The sequence below is a fragment of the Haliotis asinina genome, chromosome 1 (assembly GCF_037392515.1).
Source record: "Haliotis asinina isolate JCU_RB_2024 chromosome 1, JCU_Hal_asi_v2, whole genome shotgun sequence".
NCBI lineage: Eukaryota > Metazoa > Mollusca > Gastropoda > Lepetellida > Haliotidae > Haliotis > Haliotis asinina.
Genome location: NC_090280.1, coordinates 98,493,383 through 98,514,737, shown reverse-complemented (window position 1 = coordinate 98,514,737; position 21,355 = coordinate 98,493,383). Strand labels below are relative to the sequence as shown.

General features: G+C 40.6%; 1 protein-coding gene across 2 annotated transcripts in view; it reads right to left on the bottom strand.

Moving 5' to 3' along the window:
• Positions 1-272: 272 nt before the first annotated feature.
• LOC137284871 (tectonic-like complex member MKS1) overlaps positions 273-21,355 on the bottom strand; it is a 33,044-nt gene continuing 11,961 nt past the window's right edge. Inside the window, exons 9-21 of one of the 2 annotated variants that reach the window (XM_067816907.1) lie at positions 21,064-21,100; positions 20,246-20,302; positions 19,667-19,709; positions 17,286-17,348; positions 15,509-15,579; positions 15,051-15,129; positions 9,410-9,517; positions 8,747-8,880; positions 6,261-6,343; positions 2,679-2,738; positions 2,482-2,519; positions 1,666-1,757; positions 273-644 (exon numbers count right to left, since the gene is read on the bottom strand). In XM_067816907.1, coding sequence (XP_067673008.1) covers positions 1,672-1,757; positions 2,482-2,519; positions 2,679-2,738; positions 6,261-6,343; positions 8,747-8,880; positions 9,410-9,517; positions 15,051-15,129; positions 15,509-15,579; positions 17,286-17,348; positions 19,667-19,709; positions 20,246-20,302; positions 21,064-21,100 — 859 coding nt within the window. In that variant the 3' untranslated portion in view covers positions 273-644; positions 1,666-1,671. Of the gene's footprint in view, positions 1,758-2,481; positions 2,520-2,678; positions 2,739-6,260; positions 6,344-8,746; positions 8,881-9,409; positions 9,518-15,050; positions 15,130-15,508; positions 15,580-17,285; positions 17,349-19,666; positions 19,710-20,245; positions 20,303-21,063; positions 21,101-21,355 lie in introns of both variants that reach the window. The other variant, XM_067816899.1, reaches the window with a different exon arrangement.

Here is a 21,355-nt window from a genome sequence, read left to right as displayed (position 1 = left end):
GGGGTTAGAGAGACATGCTGAACTGAGGTCAGGGAGATGTGCTACACTGGGGTTAGAGAGACATGCTGAACTGAGGTCAGGGAGATGTGCTACACTGGGGTTAGGGAGACATGCTGAACTGAGGTCAGGGAGATATGCTACACTGGGGTTAGAGAGACATGCTGAACTGAGGTCAGAGAGATTTGTTGCACTAGGCTTAGAGGTTTTAAAGACTCATGTATTGTCACATTTATCAGTAAAGAACAATCCATTGGTCATCACACAACCCAAGCTTTTACAAAAAAACATTTTATTCCATATCAACAATACACTTCTGTACATAATACTTATATACAAAAATAAGATGGACGGACAGGTACATTTGGGCAAAACCAGGACCTGGTCTACCCTGATTAGTGTGGTAGATACACTTCTTGTGTCACATTAATGTATTGATGTCATGATCAATAATCCACACAATCGAGGTATGAAGTCAACCAAGTCTTGATGCCTGACCACTTCATGCATTTGGTTGCCTTGACAACCAACACATGACCAATACTAATCCCTACAGAATCTGATCCATGTAGTTGATATACACTTGTGTGCACCAAGCTGCAAGCTGCATTTATCACCTGAGGGAACTGACTTCATCTATGGAGAAACTGAATTGCAATGAAAACATAAGAATAAAATCTTCCATACCCTGAAAACTCACATTGAATTTTTGTTATGTTTTGCATTACAGCAACAAAAATATAATGAAGCTGTCTGAGTATTAAGGCATGAGAAAATCAGTGTTATCTTACAGGTTTGAATCTAATCATTTCTTTTGAGCTACACTGACCAGAATTGTTTTCTAAAGTTCATTATAAACTCAGTATGCCAAATATTATGAACACCATGACATGTCTTGAAAGTATGTTTCATTTTCTGAAATTCCTACTTGAATTTATACATTTATCATTGTATTAGACACATCTGTTAGGAAGTCATCCTTTTCCCAACTGACACCTCAAATCTCTGTCTCTCTGTATAACACCAGGTTTTTAATAGACACAAAGTCAATGACTTGTGCAAAAAGAATAGATGTCCTGGTTCCAAACTGTGATAAGTGGTATCTAAAAATATCCGATTTGTCTAAATTTTCTGCCTCATCTTGTCAAGTTTAGACATGCTTTAGCTTTTCACAATCCTCAAGATAAAAACGTAACAAATAGTTCATTGTATCAAAGGAGAATCACATGATCCTTGTAAATATACATCAGACATGACATATTTTAAGAAGCTCTTCAAAGCGAAACTTCAAAAGAAACCATCATTTCCCCGATCTTCAAGACATTATTCCATAAGAATGCTTCCATTGTGTCTCGAGGTAATTTGTTGACCTCAGTTCACTAAAGTCTCCATGACTGCTTTGTGTAAAGTCTCTCTACATAAGTGTTATAACAGTAGGTTTTTGCTGAGTACAAAGACACTTGTACTGTCTGTGTGATGTGACCATGCACATGCTGCACATGTCACATAGTCTACTGTTCTGGGCTCTGTTCCTCAAAGCAATCATACCCTAAGGCAATTATAACTCCCATACTTTAACATAGACTAATGATAGTCATAACACTATGATCCCTTTTTGGAACAGGTGCCTGATTAGGTAGCAGCTTAGTCCAGATAGTGAATACCCACTATTATTCATAGTTCCTTGGTATCCCGCAGCAGCTCTCTCTCAGCATTGTGTCGGGCATTCATCATCTTCATCCTGGCTTTCTTGAAGGCATCTAATGGAGAAAAAATCATACCAGCTCTGGTCAAAACTTGTCTATCAACAGCAATACTATTCCTGCCAGGAACGGACACTACAGCCACACAATACAGAGAATTAATTCTGGCAAAACTAACTGTAAAGGGAATTTATACAGCGGGAGAACTATGGAAACTGTCCTGCTTCAATTCTGTTCCTGTGGTGCAATAGTATCAGCCTTATCCAGTGTGTGAAATACTTTCCAAACTGTGCTTGCCAGTTGGGCTAGCTGAGTCACAAAGTTACTAGCCCACAAGAAGATTCACTTGCCCGAAATTTGAATGTAGAAAATTACTTAAGGGTAAAATACCATCATTTATGAGGACATAATTTAGCATGATTTGAAAGGGTATTATGGCTTAACAAGTCCAAGAGAATGATGTATTTTTACAAAATGGCCCATGAAAATTCACTAGCCAGTGAGGACAGTGACTGTGGAGATTTAATGGTCTGACTGAAAAAAATACCTCATGAAAAGTCAGTTGGGCCATTGATTGTATAGATTTACTAGCCCGAGTATATCTTTGCTAGCCATGGTCTATTGGGCAAGTGGTTATTTCGCACACTGGCCTTATCTATTATACATGTCAGCTGGCCTTCAGCAAATCTGTGTCTGCCTCATTACCAACTTCGCCCACAAAAACCTTGTTAAGTGTCCCAGTTTACGGCAGATGTTTACCATGGATCACAGCAACACTCACCAATCACACTAGAAATGTTGGCTTGCATGGCTGTGATTCTGCAAAATAGAAAACAGCAGTGAACTAGTTATGAGACAAACATGTGCCAAATTTCATTGATGACATGTCCTTGCAAAGATACCTATTGTCAATACTAGACAAGTTTGGTGAAATAATCTCAACGATACATTCAAAATGAAATTAAGGTAGACACATACCCCAAGTTGTCAAGGAGGGATCCTACCGATCTCTTGTTGGACTTCCTCTCCATAAAGGCTCTGTAAAGTATTCAAATACATCATCTGAGGAAATAGCACCTTATCTCAAGGAGTGAGAGAGTAATTTAGTACAGAGTGAGTGAGGGGTCATGCTGCAAGGATGCACCAAACTGAAGCCACCAAACCGTTTTCTGAGTGTGGGACATTACAAATGTTGGTCATTATGAAACACAAAATTATCCCTGCCATATGTGGACTTGTAGAGCTACAAGATATCCTAAGTGTATGTTGTTAATAGTGAAAAACTATATAAAACCTTTTTCTGACACATATATGACACTTAGGTCACATGCATGTAACTTGAACACACTGAATCATTTACCTCTACCTTCCTCTGACACATATACTGAGGTCACATGCATGTAACTTGAAAACACTGAATCATCTACCTCTACCTTCCTCTGACACATATATGATACTGAGGTCACATGCATGTAACTTGAACACATGGAATCATCTGCTTCTACTTACCTTTGACACAGTCATAATACTAAGGTCATGTAAATGCCACTTAATGCCAACGAATCGCCTCCTTAACCTCCCCAGGACACCTCTACCTTCCTCTGACACATATATGACACAGAGGTCACATGCACGTAACTTGAACACACTGAATCATCTACCTCTACCTTCCTCTGACACATATATGATACTGAGGTCACATGCATGTAACTTGAAAACACTGAATCATCTACCTCTACCTTCCTCTGACATATATATGACACTGAGGTCACGTGCATGTAACTTGAACACATGGAATCATCTACCTCTACCTTCCTCTGACACATATATGACATTGAGGTCACATGCATGTAACTTGAACACATGGAATCATCTACCTCTATCTTCCTCTGACACATATATGACACTGAGGTCACGTGCATGTAACTTGAACACATGGAATCATCTACCTCTACCTTCCTCTGACATATATATGACACTGAGGTCACATGCATGTAACTTGAACACATGGAATGATCTACCTCTATCTTCCTCTGACACATATATGACACTGAGGTCACGTGCATGTAACTTGAACACATGGAATCATCTACCTCTACCCTCCTCTGACATATATATGACATTGAGGTCACATGCATGTAACTTGAACACATGGAATCATCTACCTCTACCTTCCTCTGACACATATATGACACAAAGGTCACATGCATGTAACTTGAACACATGGAATGATCTACCTCTAAATTCCTCTGACATATATATGACACTGAGGTCACATGCATGTAACTTGAACACATGGAATCATCTACCTCTAAATTCCTCTGACATATATATGACACTGAGGTCACATGCATGTAACTTGAACACACTGAATCATCTACCTCTACCTTCCTCTGACACATATACTGAGGTCACATGCATGTAACTTGAACACATGGAATCATCTACCTCTACCTTCCTCTGACATATATATGACACTGAGGTCACATGCATGTAACTTGAACACATGGAATCATCTACCTCTACCTTCCTCTGACACATATATGACACAAAGGTCACGTGCATGTAACTTGAACACATGGAATCATCTACCTCTACCTTCCTCTGACATATATATGACACTGAGGTCACATGCATGTAACTTGAACACATGGAATCATCTACCTCTACCTTCCTCTGACACATATATGACACAAAGGTCACATGCATGTAACTTGAACACACTGAATCATCTACCTCTACCTTCCTCTGACATATATATGACACTGAGGTCACATGCATGTAACTTGAACACACTGAATCATCTACCTCTACCTTCCTCTGACACATATACTGAGGTCACATGCATGTAACTTGAACACATGGAATCATCTACCTCTACCTTCCTCTGACATATATATGACACTGAGGTCACATGCATGTAACTTGAACACATGGAATCATCTACCTCTAAATTCCTCTGACATATATATGACACTGAGGTCACATGCATGTAACTTGAACACACTGAATCATCTACCTCTACCTTCCTCTGACACATATACTGAGGTCACATGCATGTAACTTGAACACATGGAATCATCTACCTCTACCTTCCTCTGACATATATATGACACTGAGGTCACATGCATGTAACTTGAACACATGGAATCATCTACCTCTACCTTCCTCTGACACATATACTGAGGTCACGTGCATGTAACTTGAACACATGGAATCATCTACCTCTACCTTCCTCTGACATATATATGACACTGAGGTCACATGCATGTAACTTGAATACATGGAATCATCTACCTCTACCTTCCTCTGACACATATATGACACAAAGGTCACGTGCATGTAACTTGAACACACTGAATCATCTACCTCTACCTTCCTCTGACACATATATGACACTGAGGTCACATGCATGTAACTTGAACACATGGAATCATCTACCTCTACCTTCCTCTGACACATATATGACACAAAGGTCATGTGCATGTAACTTGAACACATGGAATCATCTACCTCTACCTTCCTCTGACACATATATGACACAGAAGTCACATGCATGTAACTTGAACACATGGAATCATCTACCTCTACCTTCCTCTGACACATATATGATACTGAGGTCACATGCATGTAACTTGAACACATGGAATCATCTACCTCTACCTTCCTCTGACACATATATGACACTCAGGTCACATGCATGTAACTTGAACACACTGAATCATCTACCTCTACCTTCCTCTGACACATATATGACACTTAGGTCACATGCATGTAACTTGAACACACTGAATCATCTACCTCTACCTTCCTCTGACACATATATGATACTGAGGTCACATGCATGTAACTTGAACACATGGAATCATCTGCTTCTACTTTCCTTTGACACAGTCATTATACTAAGGTCATGTAAGTGCCACTTAATGCCAACGAATCGCCTCCTTAACCTCCCCAGGACACATTTATTATATGTACATGAGTGGTGTCATGATTCACCAACGCACTGGTGCATCGTTGTCAAGCTTTGCACAATACAATACACGATTCATATGATTTTATGTAGCCTTGTTGTTTTTTCACACATAATGATTACTATTTTGACTCATAACACTTTTGTCTCTTGCATGTTTTACAAAAAACAGGAAACTTGTGAGTCCTTTCTCTATTAATCTCTACCAATTACAGAAATGACATGGATTAGTTGTTTACAGGTTTTTAGTGTACTATGGTTTCACCATCAGACAACTTCCCATCAAGGTAACGGCTCCTTGTTATTCACAAAATGTTGAAAATGCCATATTGCGATACATATCATATCGTGACCTCAGTATCAACACACGTATCGTATGGTGAGGCACCTGTATCCTCACACACCTAAATGTACATCACTCAGTCATACCATAAACCCACTGACCTGTCTTCTTTCTGCTTCCAATATGTGAATACAATGCTGTCACAAGACACCAGATTGATGATGTTGTGCACACACAGATGACAAAGTGACAAGCAGCCTTCAACAGATGAGAATGTGTCTAAGTGAGCCCCCAAGGCACTTACCTGGACTGCATGACAACGTTTAAGCGGTACGTCAAGCTGCCTGACGTCTCTGTGTGAAATCCAAACTTGCTCAGATGACTTCCCTGAAATGTGAAAAAATTAGTAACCAACAGGCAGAGACTTACTGATGTAACCAACAGGCAGAGACTTACTGATGTAACCAGCAGGCAGAGCGTTACTGATGTAACCAACAGGCAGAGACTTACTGGGTAACCAACAGGCAGAGACTTACTGATGTAACCAGCAGGCAGGGCGTTACTGATGTAACCAACAGTCAAAGAGTTACTAATATACCCAACAGATAGAGAGTTACTGATATTACCAACAGTCAAAGAGTTACTAATGTAACCAACAGAGAGTTACTAATGTAACCAACAAAGAGTTACTAATGTAACCAGCAGACAGAGAGTTACTGATGTAACCAACATGCAGAGAGTTAATGATGTAACCAGTAGGCTGAGACTTACTGATGTAACCAACAGACAGAGAGTTACTGAAGTAAATACCAGGCAGAGAGTCACTGATACAACTAACAGGCAGAGAGCTACTGATGTAACCAACAGTAAGACAGTTACTGATGTAACCAACAGGCAAAGAGCTACTGAGGTTACCAACTGGCTGAAGGTTAATGATGTAACCAACTGGCTGAAAGTTATTGATGTAATTATATTCAACACTGAGCAAGGAGGGCTGAACATAAAGTCGGTTGTCTATAACTGAACAGGCATCCAGTCAGAGGAGATGGGGGAGGTGATATTACAGACACTTCAACACTTAGGTTCTTGAAAGTCATTTCCAGTTGGACAGACATGAATACAATGAGAACGAAAAAGTACAAATAACGTTTTCTATAAATCATGTCCTGACTTCAGATGGTCTGAGATGTTCACCACATTGTGGAGGGCCTCTAGCATGAAAATGTTACTGACATACACAATCAGGGTGCTATGATTGTTTAACTATATAAAGCACACATATAAATATTTGAATCTGGACCAGACAGTCTGGTTTTCACACTTCTATGGTCGAGAAATGTGTGAGGTTTTTTTTTCAGGTTTGTAACTGGCAACTCCATGCTGCAGACCAATGTCTGATATAACATACTACTTCCCAGATCTCATTTGCAACATATGTCATATTTGGGATTTCACTTTCTTAGTAAAGTACAAATTCTAGTACTTTTTTCGGTTGAGTCCCATCCGGGATTCGAACCCGCACCCTCAGAGTCAGGCACCTAATCGCCAGCACACAAAGTCAGCCGCCTAGCCCGCTCAGCCACCGCGACTTCCACAAAAAATGAAAGTCGGACAACTGGTAGTTTAGACTGCGTACTTTGTGTACCCCTCTGATGAGTGTAAATTGGCATGGCTCCCACGGCCGAAAGCTATGATTACACGATGCCATTTAGAAAGTGGTCAAATGCAACATATGTCATATTTGGGATTTCACTTTCTTAGTAAAGTACAAATTCTAGTACTTTTTTCGGTTGAGTCCCATCCGGGATTCGAACCCGCACCCTTCGAATCCCGGATGGGACTCAACCGAAAAAAGTACTAGAATTTGTACTTTACTAAGAAAGTGAAATCCCAAATATGACATATGTTGCATTTGACCACTTTCTAAATGGCATCGTGTAATCACAGATCTCATTTGTTTAACATGGTTTGGAACCATCTGTAAGAAAATTGTTTTCTGACTGAATGCAGTAATTAGTTTCTTACAAACTATAAAATCACAACCAGTTTGGGATCTAATCAATGCATATTTCACATTTTTCTCAATTTTTCACACAACATTCATGAACAATGTTCACGTCTCATAAAATGTGAATCATATGAAGATAAACATCATGTTTACAGTGTGAACAATAACATAAGTTTTTCACTGGTCACAAGTGGGGATGGGTTGTGGTACCCTCAGGCCCAAAGGAAACCAGTGAACAACGTATTTATCTTACCGAAAATCTCAATGTCAAGTTTGAACTGTTTGTTCATGGATTATCAGTTCGTACACTTGAGACAACCTGTGTGAATCAAACAATTTGATTCTTGCATCTTGCTGATTTTCCCCGCAGGTATTGTCTCGTTAAAGTCACAGCAGTGTAATTCACCTTAATATTCACAGGGACTACACTTGAATATTTTGTCAAAATTTATGTGTTGAAATGCAAGGCCACCAGTAGATTTTGCAGATGAGACAAGAAAAACAGATTTAGAGTTATCTCCCAGCCATCGATTTAATTTCGCGAAACATCGGTAATTTCCATGCATCATGAGTGATTCAATGCTATTTGAGGTAAAGAAGTACTACCACGAAGCATAAAATGAGTTGCCATTGGTAGTGGAGTACACTAAAATGTACCTTGCTTGTAAGTGAGTACACTGAAAATAATAGAAGAGTGCTTAGCCAATCAGAAAACAACATTTATGTGCCAGAGCAGATAATAATACATGACCACTTTGTACATGCTGACATCATCAACTCACATCAAATGTACTGGGGACTGCTGCATACGTGGGATCCTCCAGTTCTGGAGAGCCCCCGATGAAGAATCTGCGGAGTTGGGCCGAGATAGACTGGCCGACTGGCCGCCAACAGTGACTGGTTTCATGGTATACACCTGTAACGATGAGATATCTGATTCAGAGCACAAAGAGCAAGGTGGAAGTGTGGGCTTTAACCCTGTTGGACAGATCGCATATAAAAGATGGATATATAGGAATTGGTCTCAGAAGAAACATAACTCAAGGAAGAATCTTGGCCTAAAACCATCAAAATTAATGACAGATAAACAAAGATTATGTTGCCAGTATGCAAACTTTTCCAGTGGTCATCTTTAATTTCAAATGGCTACCATTTCAAAATATATGTGATATCAATAAACAGACATGGTATACATCATGGTACATACTGTATAAAAGCACTTTTCCTACTAAATTGAAATATGTATCATCATCATCATCATCATCATCATCACCATCATCATCATCATCATCATCATCACATCACCACCACCATCATCATCATCATCATCATCATCATCATCATCATCATCATCATCATCCAGTGAGCCAAGCCTCTGGTATGGATTTGGAGGACCTGCTCATCACAGACTCAGAATGCTATAGGGTTAGAAATGCTGTACACACCTGGTTTGCAGGGAACCTGAAGATAGGTGTAGCCTTCAGTGCGAAACCGATGCCATGAATCTAGGGACAGGACCTCCACCAACACAATGGGGAAGTTCGGTATTTGGTCTGTAACATCATCAGTAAGTCAGCGGTAGAATGCTTGTTTCAACGCGTCTCTACCCTTAAAACTTCAGTAAGTTCATATTGAGACTTCAAGATAATGAGAGTTACCACTGTCCAGCAGACATGTCTAGCAAACTATATTGCATGCTTAAGGGAAAGCTGGTGATAAAATTGAAGATTTTTACCATAAATTATATGTTTATATACTTATCCTATCTCACGTTATCTCACATTATGCAGCTCTCTTCTTGTTTGTGACCATGTGTGGAACGTGCTTCAAGCTAAGTTGAATCAAAACTTGTTGGCCTCTGACCACCCGACCTCGCTCCTTCCCTGATATCAACACTTGTCAAACATCATTTAGCTCATGCAGCATGCCATCTTGGAGCCTTCTGTAATCTGTGATGCGGGGGCAGGTTAGGTGGGCATCCATCACTTAAGATAGGATAGGTATATAAATTTACAATTTGTATGTATGACACGAGGAGGGAAGGAGAAGCATCAACTCTTGGTATGTTAACTCCATACTCGTGATGGGTTGCTTCAGATAACCCCTTGGCCTACACTGCACAAAACTCGAGGGAGTGGGCACTCCCGAGTTAATGTGGTTTTCAGCCACAATTTTTGACAAGCAAAAGGATGTAGCTTGGCAAGTAAACCCTGCTGCCCCAGTGATATGGCTGCTTTGAAACTACCCCCTACAGACACGCTGGAAAGTGATGAAAGTGATTTAACATTCAGTACCAATCTTCCTAATTTATCAAAGGTGAGAAAGGACTCAGGAGCAGAATGCTTCAAAAACCATACAGGTAATCAGAAATCAACACTTCACTGACGTAATTGCTCGGAAAGTACGGGTCGATTATCTCTGCATGTAATACAAGACTGGTCCCACAGTCTGGCTCACCTCCAGTATGACACTGAAAACACGCCCTACTTCCCCAGGTGAGAACCATCTAGCTCATACAAGAATGTACTGAGATATGGATAACATCGATATCTTATATTATGTACAGAGCAAGCCTATACGAAGGAGGATTGCTTCATCTGCAAAGGCAGATCGATGACAACTGCTGTGCCAGGACCAAAGGGCCAAACTGATGAAGGCCTTCCACATCTGCTATGGAGACATCACAGTGGTAATGAGACGCAACCATCCAACAACATCTCTCCATAATGCTCTGGAGAGAACATTTCCTGTGAAGCAGAACATTTCCTGTGCTATAGTAGAGGCAAGCTCTTGTGTCTCAAGAAGTGTTGCCGTCGACGGTGGAGGGAGACTCACAAACTGGTATGCGCACGGGATGGTAGACCTCATCCAGAATGCTACTATAGTACGAGAGACTTCTGCAGTGGAGGCTGTGGACAACAGAAGGAAGAGCCTCATGCGTAGCCTGCAGCAGTCCTGAAATCTTCAATGTCATCTGGACCCACAATTGTAGATGGCAATGGAATCGTAAACATGCGATCCAGCTGACCTGGCAACTGGTTCCTGGAGAGGAAATGCCACTTCAAGCCAAGAAACACTTTCACATGAGTGGACTTCAAAACGAACCCTAGAGACGTCTAAAGTGTGCAACTCAGAAATGCGAGGTGCAGTAGCCAAGACGAGAAAGAACAGGTCTTAAAGGTGATATGCTCCAAGTCTTTATCTTCCAATGGTTCATAATCGGCTGACATCGAATGAGTAAGAATGACAGAAAGATCCCAACTGGGGCTCAGAACTTCCATGACTGGTCAGTGAACACATAGGATCTCAGGAGAGACTGGAGCTCAGGTACCGTGGAGATCTTCACGCCTGTAACCACCACAATAATGGTATTGAGGGCAGCCAAGTAGGTCAACAAAGTAGAACCTTTAAGCTTCTTGGAGATTCTCAGATGCTGCAGGTATTCCGCTACCCTCTGGAGTGAAGCCATAGTGATGATGAGATGTAATGCCCTTGGTTCTACAATAACTTTCAAAATTCTTCCACTTATCATTGTATAAAGACTGAGTGTAGGTGCAATGCACTGTGGTAATGGCAGTAGGGATCCTCTTGGAATACCCTTTGGCTACTAATGACCAATAACGATGTGCCAGATGTGAAGATGAAGTGTGAGCAGACAGCCGTAGAGCTGATCAGAGTGAGGATGAACTAGTAGGTCTCTTGTTGAGCAGGAAGTGGCACAGGATGTGGCACGGGAAGGGGTTTGGCTAGGTTTTGCAGGTCAACAAACCAACTTCTGACTGGCCAAAAGGGCGCGAACAAAAGCAGTGTCATCCTCTTGGTCGTGCGCAGCTTGAGAAGTATGCATGGAAGAAGAGTCACTTGTGGAAAGGCGTGAGCATTGAGGCCATCCCATAGAATGGCTAGAGCATCCTGTCCCCAGGCCAACGGATCTGGAAGTGGAGACACAAATTGAGGCAACTGATGATTGAAACTGGTGGTGAACAGGTCCACTGTCAGTCATTACCGGAAGACAATACATCCTGAATACCTGTGGATGAAGTTTCCACTCTGTCGGGGAAGGATGACTCGACCAGGACAGCAAGTCTGCAATGACATTCTTCAACCCTTGAACATGATTGGTCCATACTGTTATTCCGAGTGAATCCACCAGGTTGAAAAACTGTTGTGTCCACCACAGAAGTTGAGGAGAGAGCCCATCCAACCCCATCCAGTTGATGCACCACACGACTGCTGTATTATCCGATTGGATCATGAGAGACAACGCTCTAAGAAAATCTGACCAATGGACTATGGACAGAATTACCACTCTCAGCTCTAGAATGGTGATGTGACAAGCATGATCTGTGAGAGACTGCCCTGACACTTGTTGATCGAGTGGGTGAGCTCCCCCTATCCGTGAGGGTAGTAAGGTACATACAGGTAGTAAGACGGGCTAAACGGCTCTAAACAAATGTGTCCGCAAATGTTCAACTCATATGTCCATCATCAGAGATAAGGATGTAGCTCCAGGAGAAGAGAGATCAAAGCTGCCTGCTCGCCCACTCTGATGTTGAGAGCTAGGAACAGTTGTAATGGCCAAAGCTGAAGCTTTGCGCAGAGGTCAGAAGACCCAGAGCTTCTGCCACTGACAAAGCGTTCTGGGTTGAGACAGTGCAAGTGCAATGAGATGTTGCATCTTCCATAAGGAAGCACTGAATCACCAAGTGAGTTGAAAATATGATGAAGCAGGTGGGGTATATGTAGGCACTGTGAAGAGGGGTCAAACATTGAAAGCTGTGAGGAAGCACTGAACCATACCATGATGCAAAAAAGTGTGAGTACTGTATGTAAGGGCCAAACTGGTAATGCTGTTAAGAAGTCTCGAACCAGCACACTGTAAGCGTGGAACCGGGAACCCTATGAGTAAGCATGATACCGCCATGCTGTGAGTTAGCGCTGAACCTGGGACAAGCTGTGCTCTAACAAAGCGCTGAATCCGTAGTAAGCGGTGTACTGAATAAAAGCACAGAATTGCGAGCACACAGCGCTCTGCAAACAGATACCTGTCCCGACGTAAGCTGACGCTGCAGAGGTAAGTAGCGCACTGGAATGGTCCATAACCAAATGGCAGGGCCGCATCTCATCACTAAAGCACCGGACTGAACCATGCACTCTATGATTAAGTGCTGATCCGGGCACTCTGTGTTGTTGTTCATGTTAATCTGCTCGTTGTTAAAACAATCCATGTATATATACCTCTCATCATCTGCTCATTTCAGCTAGATAACGATGTAAGAACTGTTACTCTATGTAATAAATAAGAACCTGTCTTCTTTACTTTGTATATGTTCCATTCCCAGGAACCCTGTGAGTAAGCCCTGACTTGGGCACTGCAAGAGTAAGCCCTGACTTGGGCACTGCAAGAGTAAGCCCTGACTTGGGCACTGCAAGAGTAAGCCCTGACTTGGGCACTGCAAGAGTAAGCCCTGACTTGGGCACTGCAAGAGTAAGCTCTGACTTGGGCACTGCAAGAGTAAGCTCTGACTTGGGCACTGCAAGAGTAAGCTCGGACTTGGGCACTGCAAGAGTAAGCCCTGACTTGGGCACTGCAAGAGTAAGCCCTGACTTGGGCACTGCAAGAGTAAGCCCTGACTTGGGCACTGCAAGAGTAAGCTCGGACTTGGGCACTGCAAGAGTAAGCTCGGACTTGGGGTAAACAACGTACTGGCTCACATTGCTGGGTCTGACCAAAGCAGCGTTCTGGAATGTGGGAGAGCGACGCACTGAAGTGAATCCATAACCCAAAATCACTGTTTGTAAAGTACAATCAAATTCCACTTCACATTGCATACACTTCCCATTCCACAATTGTTACTGGCCCAATTGAATACGCATGATCATCTGCAATTTGGACCAGAAAGTGGAAGCAGATAAATGTCAACACGTGTGTTATTTGGTGAAACAGCATCCCACAGCTTGCCCGAGTTATCGTAGGCTTAAAATCAAACTGTAGACCTACACTTGAATGAGTCTCTTCATCCAGGGATGGTAATGAACGGCGAGCTGGTAGCAAGATCTCGCTTCAAATGTAGAGATGAAGAAGGACCCTCGGAAACCTCCGATGATACCTGTCAGCCACTTGTCTGATATAATAAGGGAAGACGATTCCCCATGATGTAAAATAGTAACAATAGACAGAGCATACACACATCCACACGGTGTAGCAACAAAAAAGAGAATGACAGGCACATTGAGCGGCTGAGCATGCTGCACAAACTTAATGATGATTGACAGGTGTTGATATCAGGGTAGGGGCAGAGGTCGGGTGGTCAGAGGCCAACAAGTTTTGATTCAGTTTAGCTTAAAGCATGTTCTACACATGATCGGAGAACAAGAAGAAAGCTGCACAATGTGAGATAACGTGAGATTGGATAAGTTTAAAAATAATACTCAAGGAAATGTATAAGGGTGCACCTGAAAGTACAAGTGTTCCTTTATTGTTTTCCAAAACGTCCCCACAGTGCAATGCAAATCGTGTGAAGAAACTTTCAGGTGTTCCCTCATTTGTTCCTATGAGTTTGTATATATTTGGATGCAATGAAATGTTAAATACATTCAGTTTTACAGCATTTCATCTTCGGTTAATATCCTTGCTAGAGACTCATCAAAGAGCCCATCACAATTTAACTACCAGTGTACAGATTATCTTATACAAATCAAATCTTTCACTGCTGACACAATAACTGACACAATATCCCCTCTGTAAGATCTTAAGAGTTTGTAACTGATGATCAGCTACTCAAGTCTCCAATATTCGTGGCATCAGGGAGTGAAAAATTTAGACATGTTTTTCCAAGGGTATATGGTTTATGGTCTTCACAGTTTGTCAAGATAAATAAATTGCAATGAAGGTGAAAACTAAGTGATTAGTTTCAGAATCTGACCTGAGATAAAGAACCCACACATCCTTCCCTCAGACTGGGCAGTCAAAGTTGCTCTTTATTCACCTGATGGCAAAATTCATCACATTTTCAGACAGAGAGGTATCAGCAGTGAAAGATCTGATTTACTGTATGTGCAACTGATGCTCTCCCATCTTCTCACCTTTGTCCTCCTGTTTGACAGACTCATTCTTGTAGAACAGCTCAAAGTTGAAAGGGAAGCTGAAATGTGCTACATTGTCCTGAAATGAAAAAGGTCAATGTATTAGCTGTTTCAATGAACACTCACAAGAACCTGTCAAGTTAGAACCATGGTCCTATAGGTATGACTTTCAGACCCCAGGCAGACCTGATCAGTACAACCACATGGGGAGTCCTGACAGTACAGGTCCTCAGCATCTTCTACTGCTATCTTAATGGATCGGTGAGGTATTGATTCTAACACAGAATGCTCAAAAGATACAATCTACCTATGTCTGCTGGGATTCAACCAATAACCCATCTAGCAACAGAGGGCACAATGATTTCTCAAACACTGGAATTAATTAAAAATTGTTCTAGATTGATAACAGTTACTTGACACATGTACATTGCCACCAAAGTATAGAAAGCTATACATACAATGCCTTCCACCTTGGAGCTGCAGGTCTGTGTAACCCAAGACAGAGGCTGGAACCGGTCAGCTGTCCAATCTATTAACACACATCAGGTGTCAATAGGTGTCCAATGTCTTAAAAGTGCCTGATGTGTTAACATATGCTTGATGTGTTAATGTGTGCCTGATCTGTTAACAGAGGCTTGATATGTTAATGGGTGTCTGAGGTGTTAACAGATGCTTGATGTGTTAATGGGTGTCTGAGGTGGTAACAGATGCTTGATGTGTTAATGGGTGTCTGATGTGTTAACAGGTGCTTGATATGTTAATGGGTGTCTGAGGTGTTAACAGATGCTTGATGTGTTAATGGGTGTCTGATGCGTTAAGAGATTGTTACAAGTGTGTATTTTCTGTATTAATTCAGTAATAATTATTATTTGGGTCACAACGTTTAGTGTTTTGAATAATAATTATGATGGGTCACATTTTGTTTAATAGATGGTCAGCACTTTTAGCATCTGGTTTTCCGGAATTTATCTGCTCCTAGTTTTCTATGTGTTTACTTCCGGGAGACATATTCAAGGGCATTCCACAGTGTTGACAATGTTTGTATGTGCCCGAACATTCGGAAAATGATTGTATATTTATAAAAAGGCTGGTTGCCGTGTTGCGGGGAACACTCATTCATATTTACTGGAGTTACATCGCCAACAATCATCAACGCCTTATTTACATCATCCGTTGTCAGACCGATCGCTGTGTTTACATTCTGCATAGTTGATTCTCTCTCACACCAAAATATATTTTGTGACCCATTGCCTTAGATTTTGTCTCACTTATATTGTATTTGAAATCAGTATTGTTAAATTGACTTGTGACTTTGTATACCTTGCTCTTGTTGCATAATAATACAATTTGAACGTTTATGACTTGCCTTTGTTCTGTTTTGCTGCTTCACAAGGAGATTTCTTACATAGTTTGTCATGGTAAATTCTTGACCGTAACAAAATGCTTGATGAGTTAATCGGTGTCTATGTGTCAACACATGCCTAATGTATTAAAGTGTGGTCTGATGTGTTCAAAGGTGTTATTTAGTGGGTGAGTTTTATGCTGATCTCAGCAATATTCCAGCAACATCATGGTAGGGACACCTGAAATGGACCTCACACATTGTGTCCATGAGTGGGAAACAACCCCATGTCTTTAGCATGACAAATAGCTTTTTCCAGCAGGCAACCTCGCCACCCCTCAAATGTAAACAGAGTTGATAAGAGATAATTTACACTAATAATGTCATTAATGTGTAGAAATGGCAACAAATAGGTCCAGTCATAGGCAACATGTACACATATGCATAAATATATTCAGGTGAGTTTAAATGTGTTCAGGTGTGCTTGTGTGAGGCCAAATATGTTCAGGTGAGTCTAAATGTGTTCTGATGTGCTTGTTTGTGGTCAAATATGTTCAGGTGTGTCTAAATGTGTTCAGGTGTGTTTAAAAGTGCTCAGGTGTGCTTGTGTGAGGTCAGATATGTTCAAGTGTCTAAATGTGTTCAGGTGAGTTCAGGTATGGTCAAACATAATGCTATATTCACTTACGGTAAATATTGAATATGTGACTATGTTATACATCAAATTATTTACGAAAGGAGTATTCTTCTTCATCGCTGATATTGAAGTTGGATTTACTGAGATGTAAACGTCATTTATTGAGCAATTTATTGTATTTCACTAAGAATTCAAAAGTCTCTTAAATACTGTCAAATACACTGACTAATGGAGATAAAAGAGGTTAGAAACTCACGTTTTGGCAAATCCACAAAGAAATGTAAATAGATATCGTCAAATTCAAAGTCTCGGGCTGACTCTGAAAAGCAGGATCACACTTCCAGATGTCTGGGATAGATTTGGCAAACTTAATGTCTGTTTTGTGTCTTTTGTTAAACAAGGAAAACCTATGGATGTCATTTGTCTTTTGTAATATGAAGAACATAAATTTTCAGAGCATATTCTAATTCTTACTTCTGTGCCAGGTGAGACTTAGGGCTGCAATGACTCGATACCATTCGATTTTCAATACTGCACCCTCGACTGGATGTTTTCAATTTGATTCTTCATACAAGCAAACCATCAGATATCATTTAACTAAGTCAGCAGTTTTAGCATGAAATCAATCATCAACTTAACGTTGTATACCAACAACACCTCTCATTGGATAATTAGCTCTGCATCAACCATCACATTTAAGGCTTTTGCCTTATTCAGCGGTTGTACTGACGAATGTTGATTCAAACTTATGTACAAGATGTGTGGAAATAATTTGAATAGGTATTCAAGTATCAAATCAAAATAATGATCATGGTTATCAAAAAACCAAACAAAGGTGTCACTTTCGATTTTTCAATGCATCGAACTGAAACGGTGTAGCTATAGTGAGAATATAACCCAAAACATTCTGTGCCTCACATTACAGAAGTTGATATCCATAAATTTTCACCCTTGATATATATATATATGCCAGTTTCTAAATGGCTTTCAAAGACTTTTTCAGTGGTGTTTAATGTTGCACACACCATGCACAATTCCAGCATTATGACTGGCCTGTAATTATGTCAGTTTGAGCAGACAAGGAATACTCTGAACAACAAAGCACCCAATCTGGCCATATTGACAACCCACCGAAGAGGTGGGCTGGCCACCCCAAATATTTGATAAATGTCTCTAACAGCAGCAAACGTTTCTGGAGGCATGCTTCAACCAATGTGGAAACCCTGTGGTAACTAGGCATGGTAACACTATGGTATTCCTATGGCAACTAGGTATGGTAACCCATGGTTACTAGGCATGGTAACACTATGGAGTTCCTATGGCAACTAGGTATAGTAACCAAATGATAACTAGGTATGGTAACCCTATAGTTACTAGGTATGGCAATCCTATGGCAACTAGGTATGGTAACCCTATAGTTACTAGGTATGGCAATCCTATGGCAACTAGGTATGGTAACCCTATAGTTACTAGGTATGGCAATCCTATGGCAACTAGGTATGATAACCCTATGGTAACTAGGTATGGTAACCCTATAGTTCCTAGGTATGATAACCCTATGGTAACTAGGTATGGTAACCCTATAGTTACTAGGTATAAATAACCCTATGGCAACTAGGTATGGTAACCCTATAGTTACTAGGTATGGTAATCCTATGGCAACTAGGTATGATAACCCTGTGGTAACTAGGTATGGTAACCCCATAGTTACTAGGTATGATAACCCTATGGCAACTAGATATGATAACCCTATGGTCACTAGGTATGGTAACCCCATGGTAACTAGATATGGTAACCTGATAGTAACTTGGTATAGTAACTCGATGGTAATTAAGTGTGGTAACCTGATGGTAACTAGGTATGGTAACCCGATGGTACCTTGGTAAGATAATCCTATGGCAACAAGGCATGGTAACCCTATGGCAACAAGGGATGGTAACCCAGTGTTACCTAGGTATGGTAACCCAGTGGTACCTCGGTATGGCAACCCAGTGGTAACTAGGCAGGGTATCCCTATGGTAACCAGGTATGGTAACTGCATGGTAACTAGGTATGGTAACCCTATAGTTACTAGATATGAAAACCCTGTGGTAACTAGGTATAGTAACCCTATGGTAACTAGGTATGCTAACCCGGTGGTGATTAGGCATGGTAACCCTATGGTAACCAGGTATGGTAACTGTATGGTAGCTAGGTATGGTAACCCTATGATTACAAGATATGGAAATCCTGTGGTAACTAAGTATAGTAACCTTACAGTAACTAGGTATGGTAACTCAGTGGTAATTAGGCATGGTAACCCTATGGTAACCAGGTATGGTAACTAGGTTTGGTAACCCTATGGTTACAAGATATGGAAACCCTGTGGTAACTCGGTATGGTAACCCTGTGGTAATTAGGTATGGTAACCCTGTGGTAATTAGGTATGGTAACCCTCTAGTTACTATATATGGTAACCCTGTGGTAACTAGGTAAGGTAAACCTATGGTTACTAGGTACAGAAACCCGAATTTATATGTTCAAATATCCATCTATGTATAAACATCTAAAGAAAATACAGGCACAAAAAAATGCCTGAGAAAGCAGGTGCAGCTCAGCAAGTTGGATAAATACACAGACTAAAGTGACATGTCTCACCAATCTCTCCGAATACCACCAGTCTCAATGCATCCTTAGGAGGCTGCAAAACACACAAACATCAAGCCATCCACAAGGAAAATAAAAAATACAAACATTTGTAAGCAATGAAAACAAAAGACATTTGAATGTTCAATCATCAGTATTTAAATATAACCAACAAAATCCTGTCCATATTCTGTCAACACTGGCATCCAACCATATAATCGGAATATGTTTATGAATCACTATTAATTAGAGGTGATATCGGGTGTTTGAAACAAAGAGATGCACAGGCACATCAACTGTTAGGTTCAAATCAAACTTGGGAACTGTAGCAGCAGTCTGGTTACAGTTTTGTCTAACTGACATACTTGATTTCTTACACTGCAGTGAAGATGGGCTCTATCTCACCATTTTAAAGACAGTAATGATATGTGATCTCTCTACCTATTGTCCATATGCTGTGTTTTTCTTCTGTTTAAACATTTTCAGAATCTACCATTAACATTCACCATTATGTACATCAGGTGGTTAACATGTGACTCTGACACAGTTGCATTGTTTGTTCATGGTGGCAAGTTATGCTCAGTGACCTACCACTTCAAACTCCAGTCCCACACAGGCCCCCAAAAAATCCTTGTGACGACTGTAAACCTGCAATACATAAACATATTTACCATATATACATGCCAAAACACTGAAATCTGATTGGTTCACATTTCTTGATGAAATACTGCATACCAGGTAGGAAGATATTAAACTCCTTTCACTACGCCATGAAGGAAACAGGCTGCTTATTAATTCCTTAGCAGGACAATAAAATCTATTACACTCCATTAGAAAGCAGACAGACATATATTGTGTAAAAGTCAAATAAAAATCATTGACAGCTCAAGAGAATTCAACTTAATTCCTTACAATGGCATGATCAGGGAAGACAACAGGAAAATCTGTTTTCAGTTGAAAAGTTAATATTGTATGATCAAATGGCGGTTAAGACGATTCAATGATCAGTTGGCAATAAAATTGGTAGTTATCAGTAGATCTACTATCCCTGCAAGATACATTTGTTGTATAAGTTTCTGAGGAGAGCAATTGTGGATATGTTTGTCCAAAGCTAATGCAGGACCTATTAAACATACACCCTTTGTAAACTACAACTCATAACAAGGTCCAAATGACAAAAAATTGAAGCATAAAAAGACTGTCAGTAGGGGAGGGTTCTCTTGATACTACATGTGGATCATTCATTACTTGTGGTAGAATGTACATAAGACAGGCACACAGTAAGAAACTTAAACATGATTTTTCATTTAAGAATTATAACAAAAACGCAAACAATAACAAAGCTACAAATCTAATGTGCACCAGATTCCATTCACAAAGTAAATGTTCATGGCGCTTCACCAACTTACCTCCCTGTACATTTTTCTCTCCCGTTCCTGCTCTTGTCTGAAAAGACATGGGTTAAGTGAGTGAGTTCAGGTTTCTAGTCATATAAGCAGTACTTCAGTGACAAAGTAAGTTACATATTCATGACACATAAACCCAGTATATATACATCATGATGAACTACATTAGAAAGAACCAGAAAATCACAAATAAGACGTAAAACCAGCATGTAAAACTAAAACTATCCACAATGCAATATATAACAGGGTACAGATCATCAACAACTGAAGGTCCATGGGGACTTAAAGTACATTT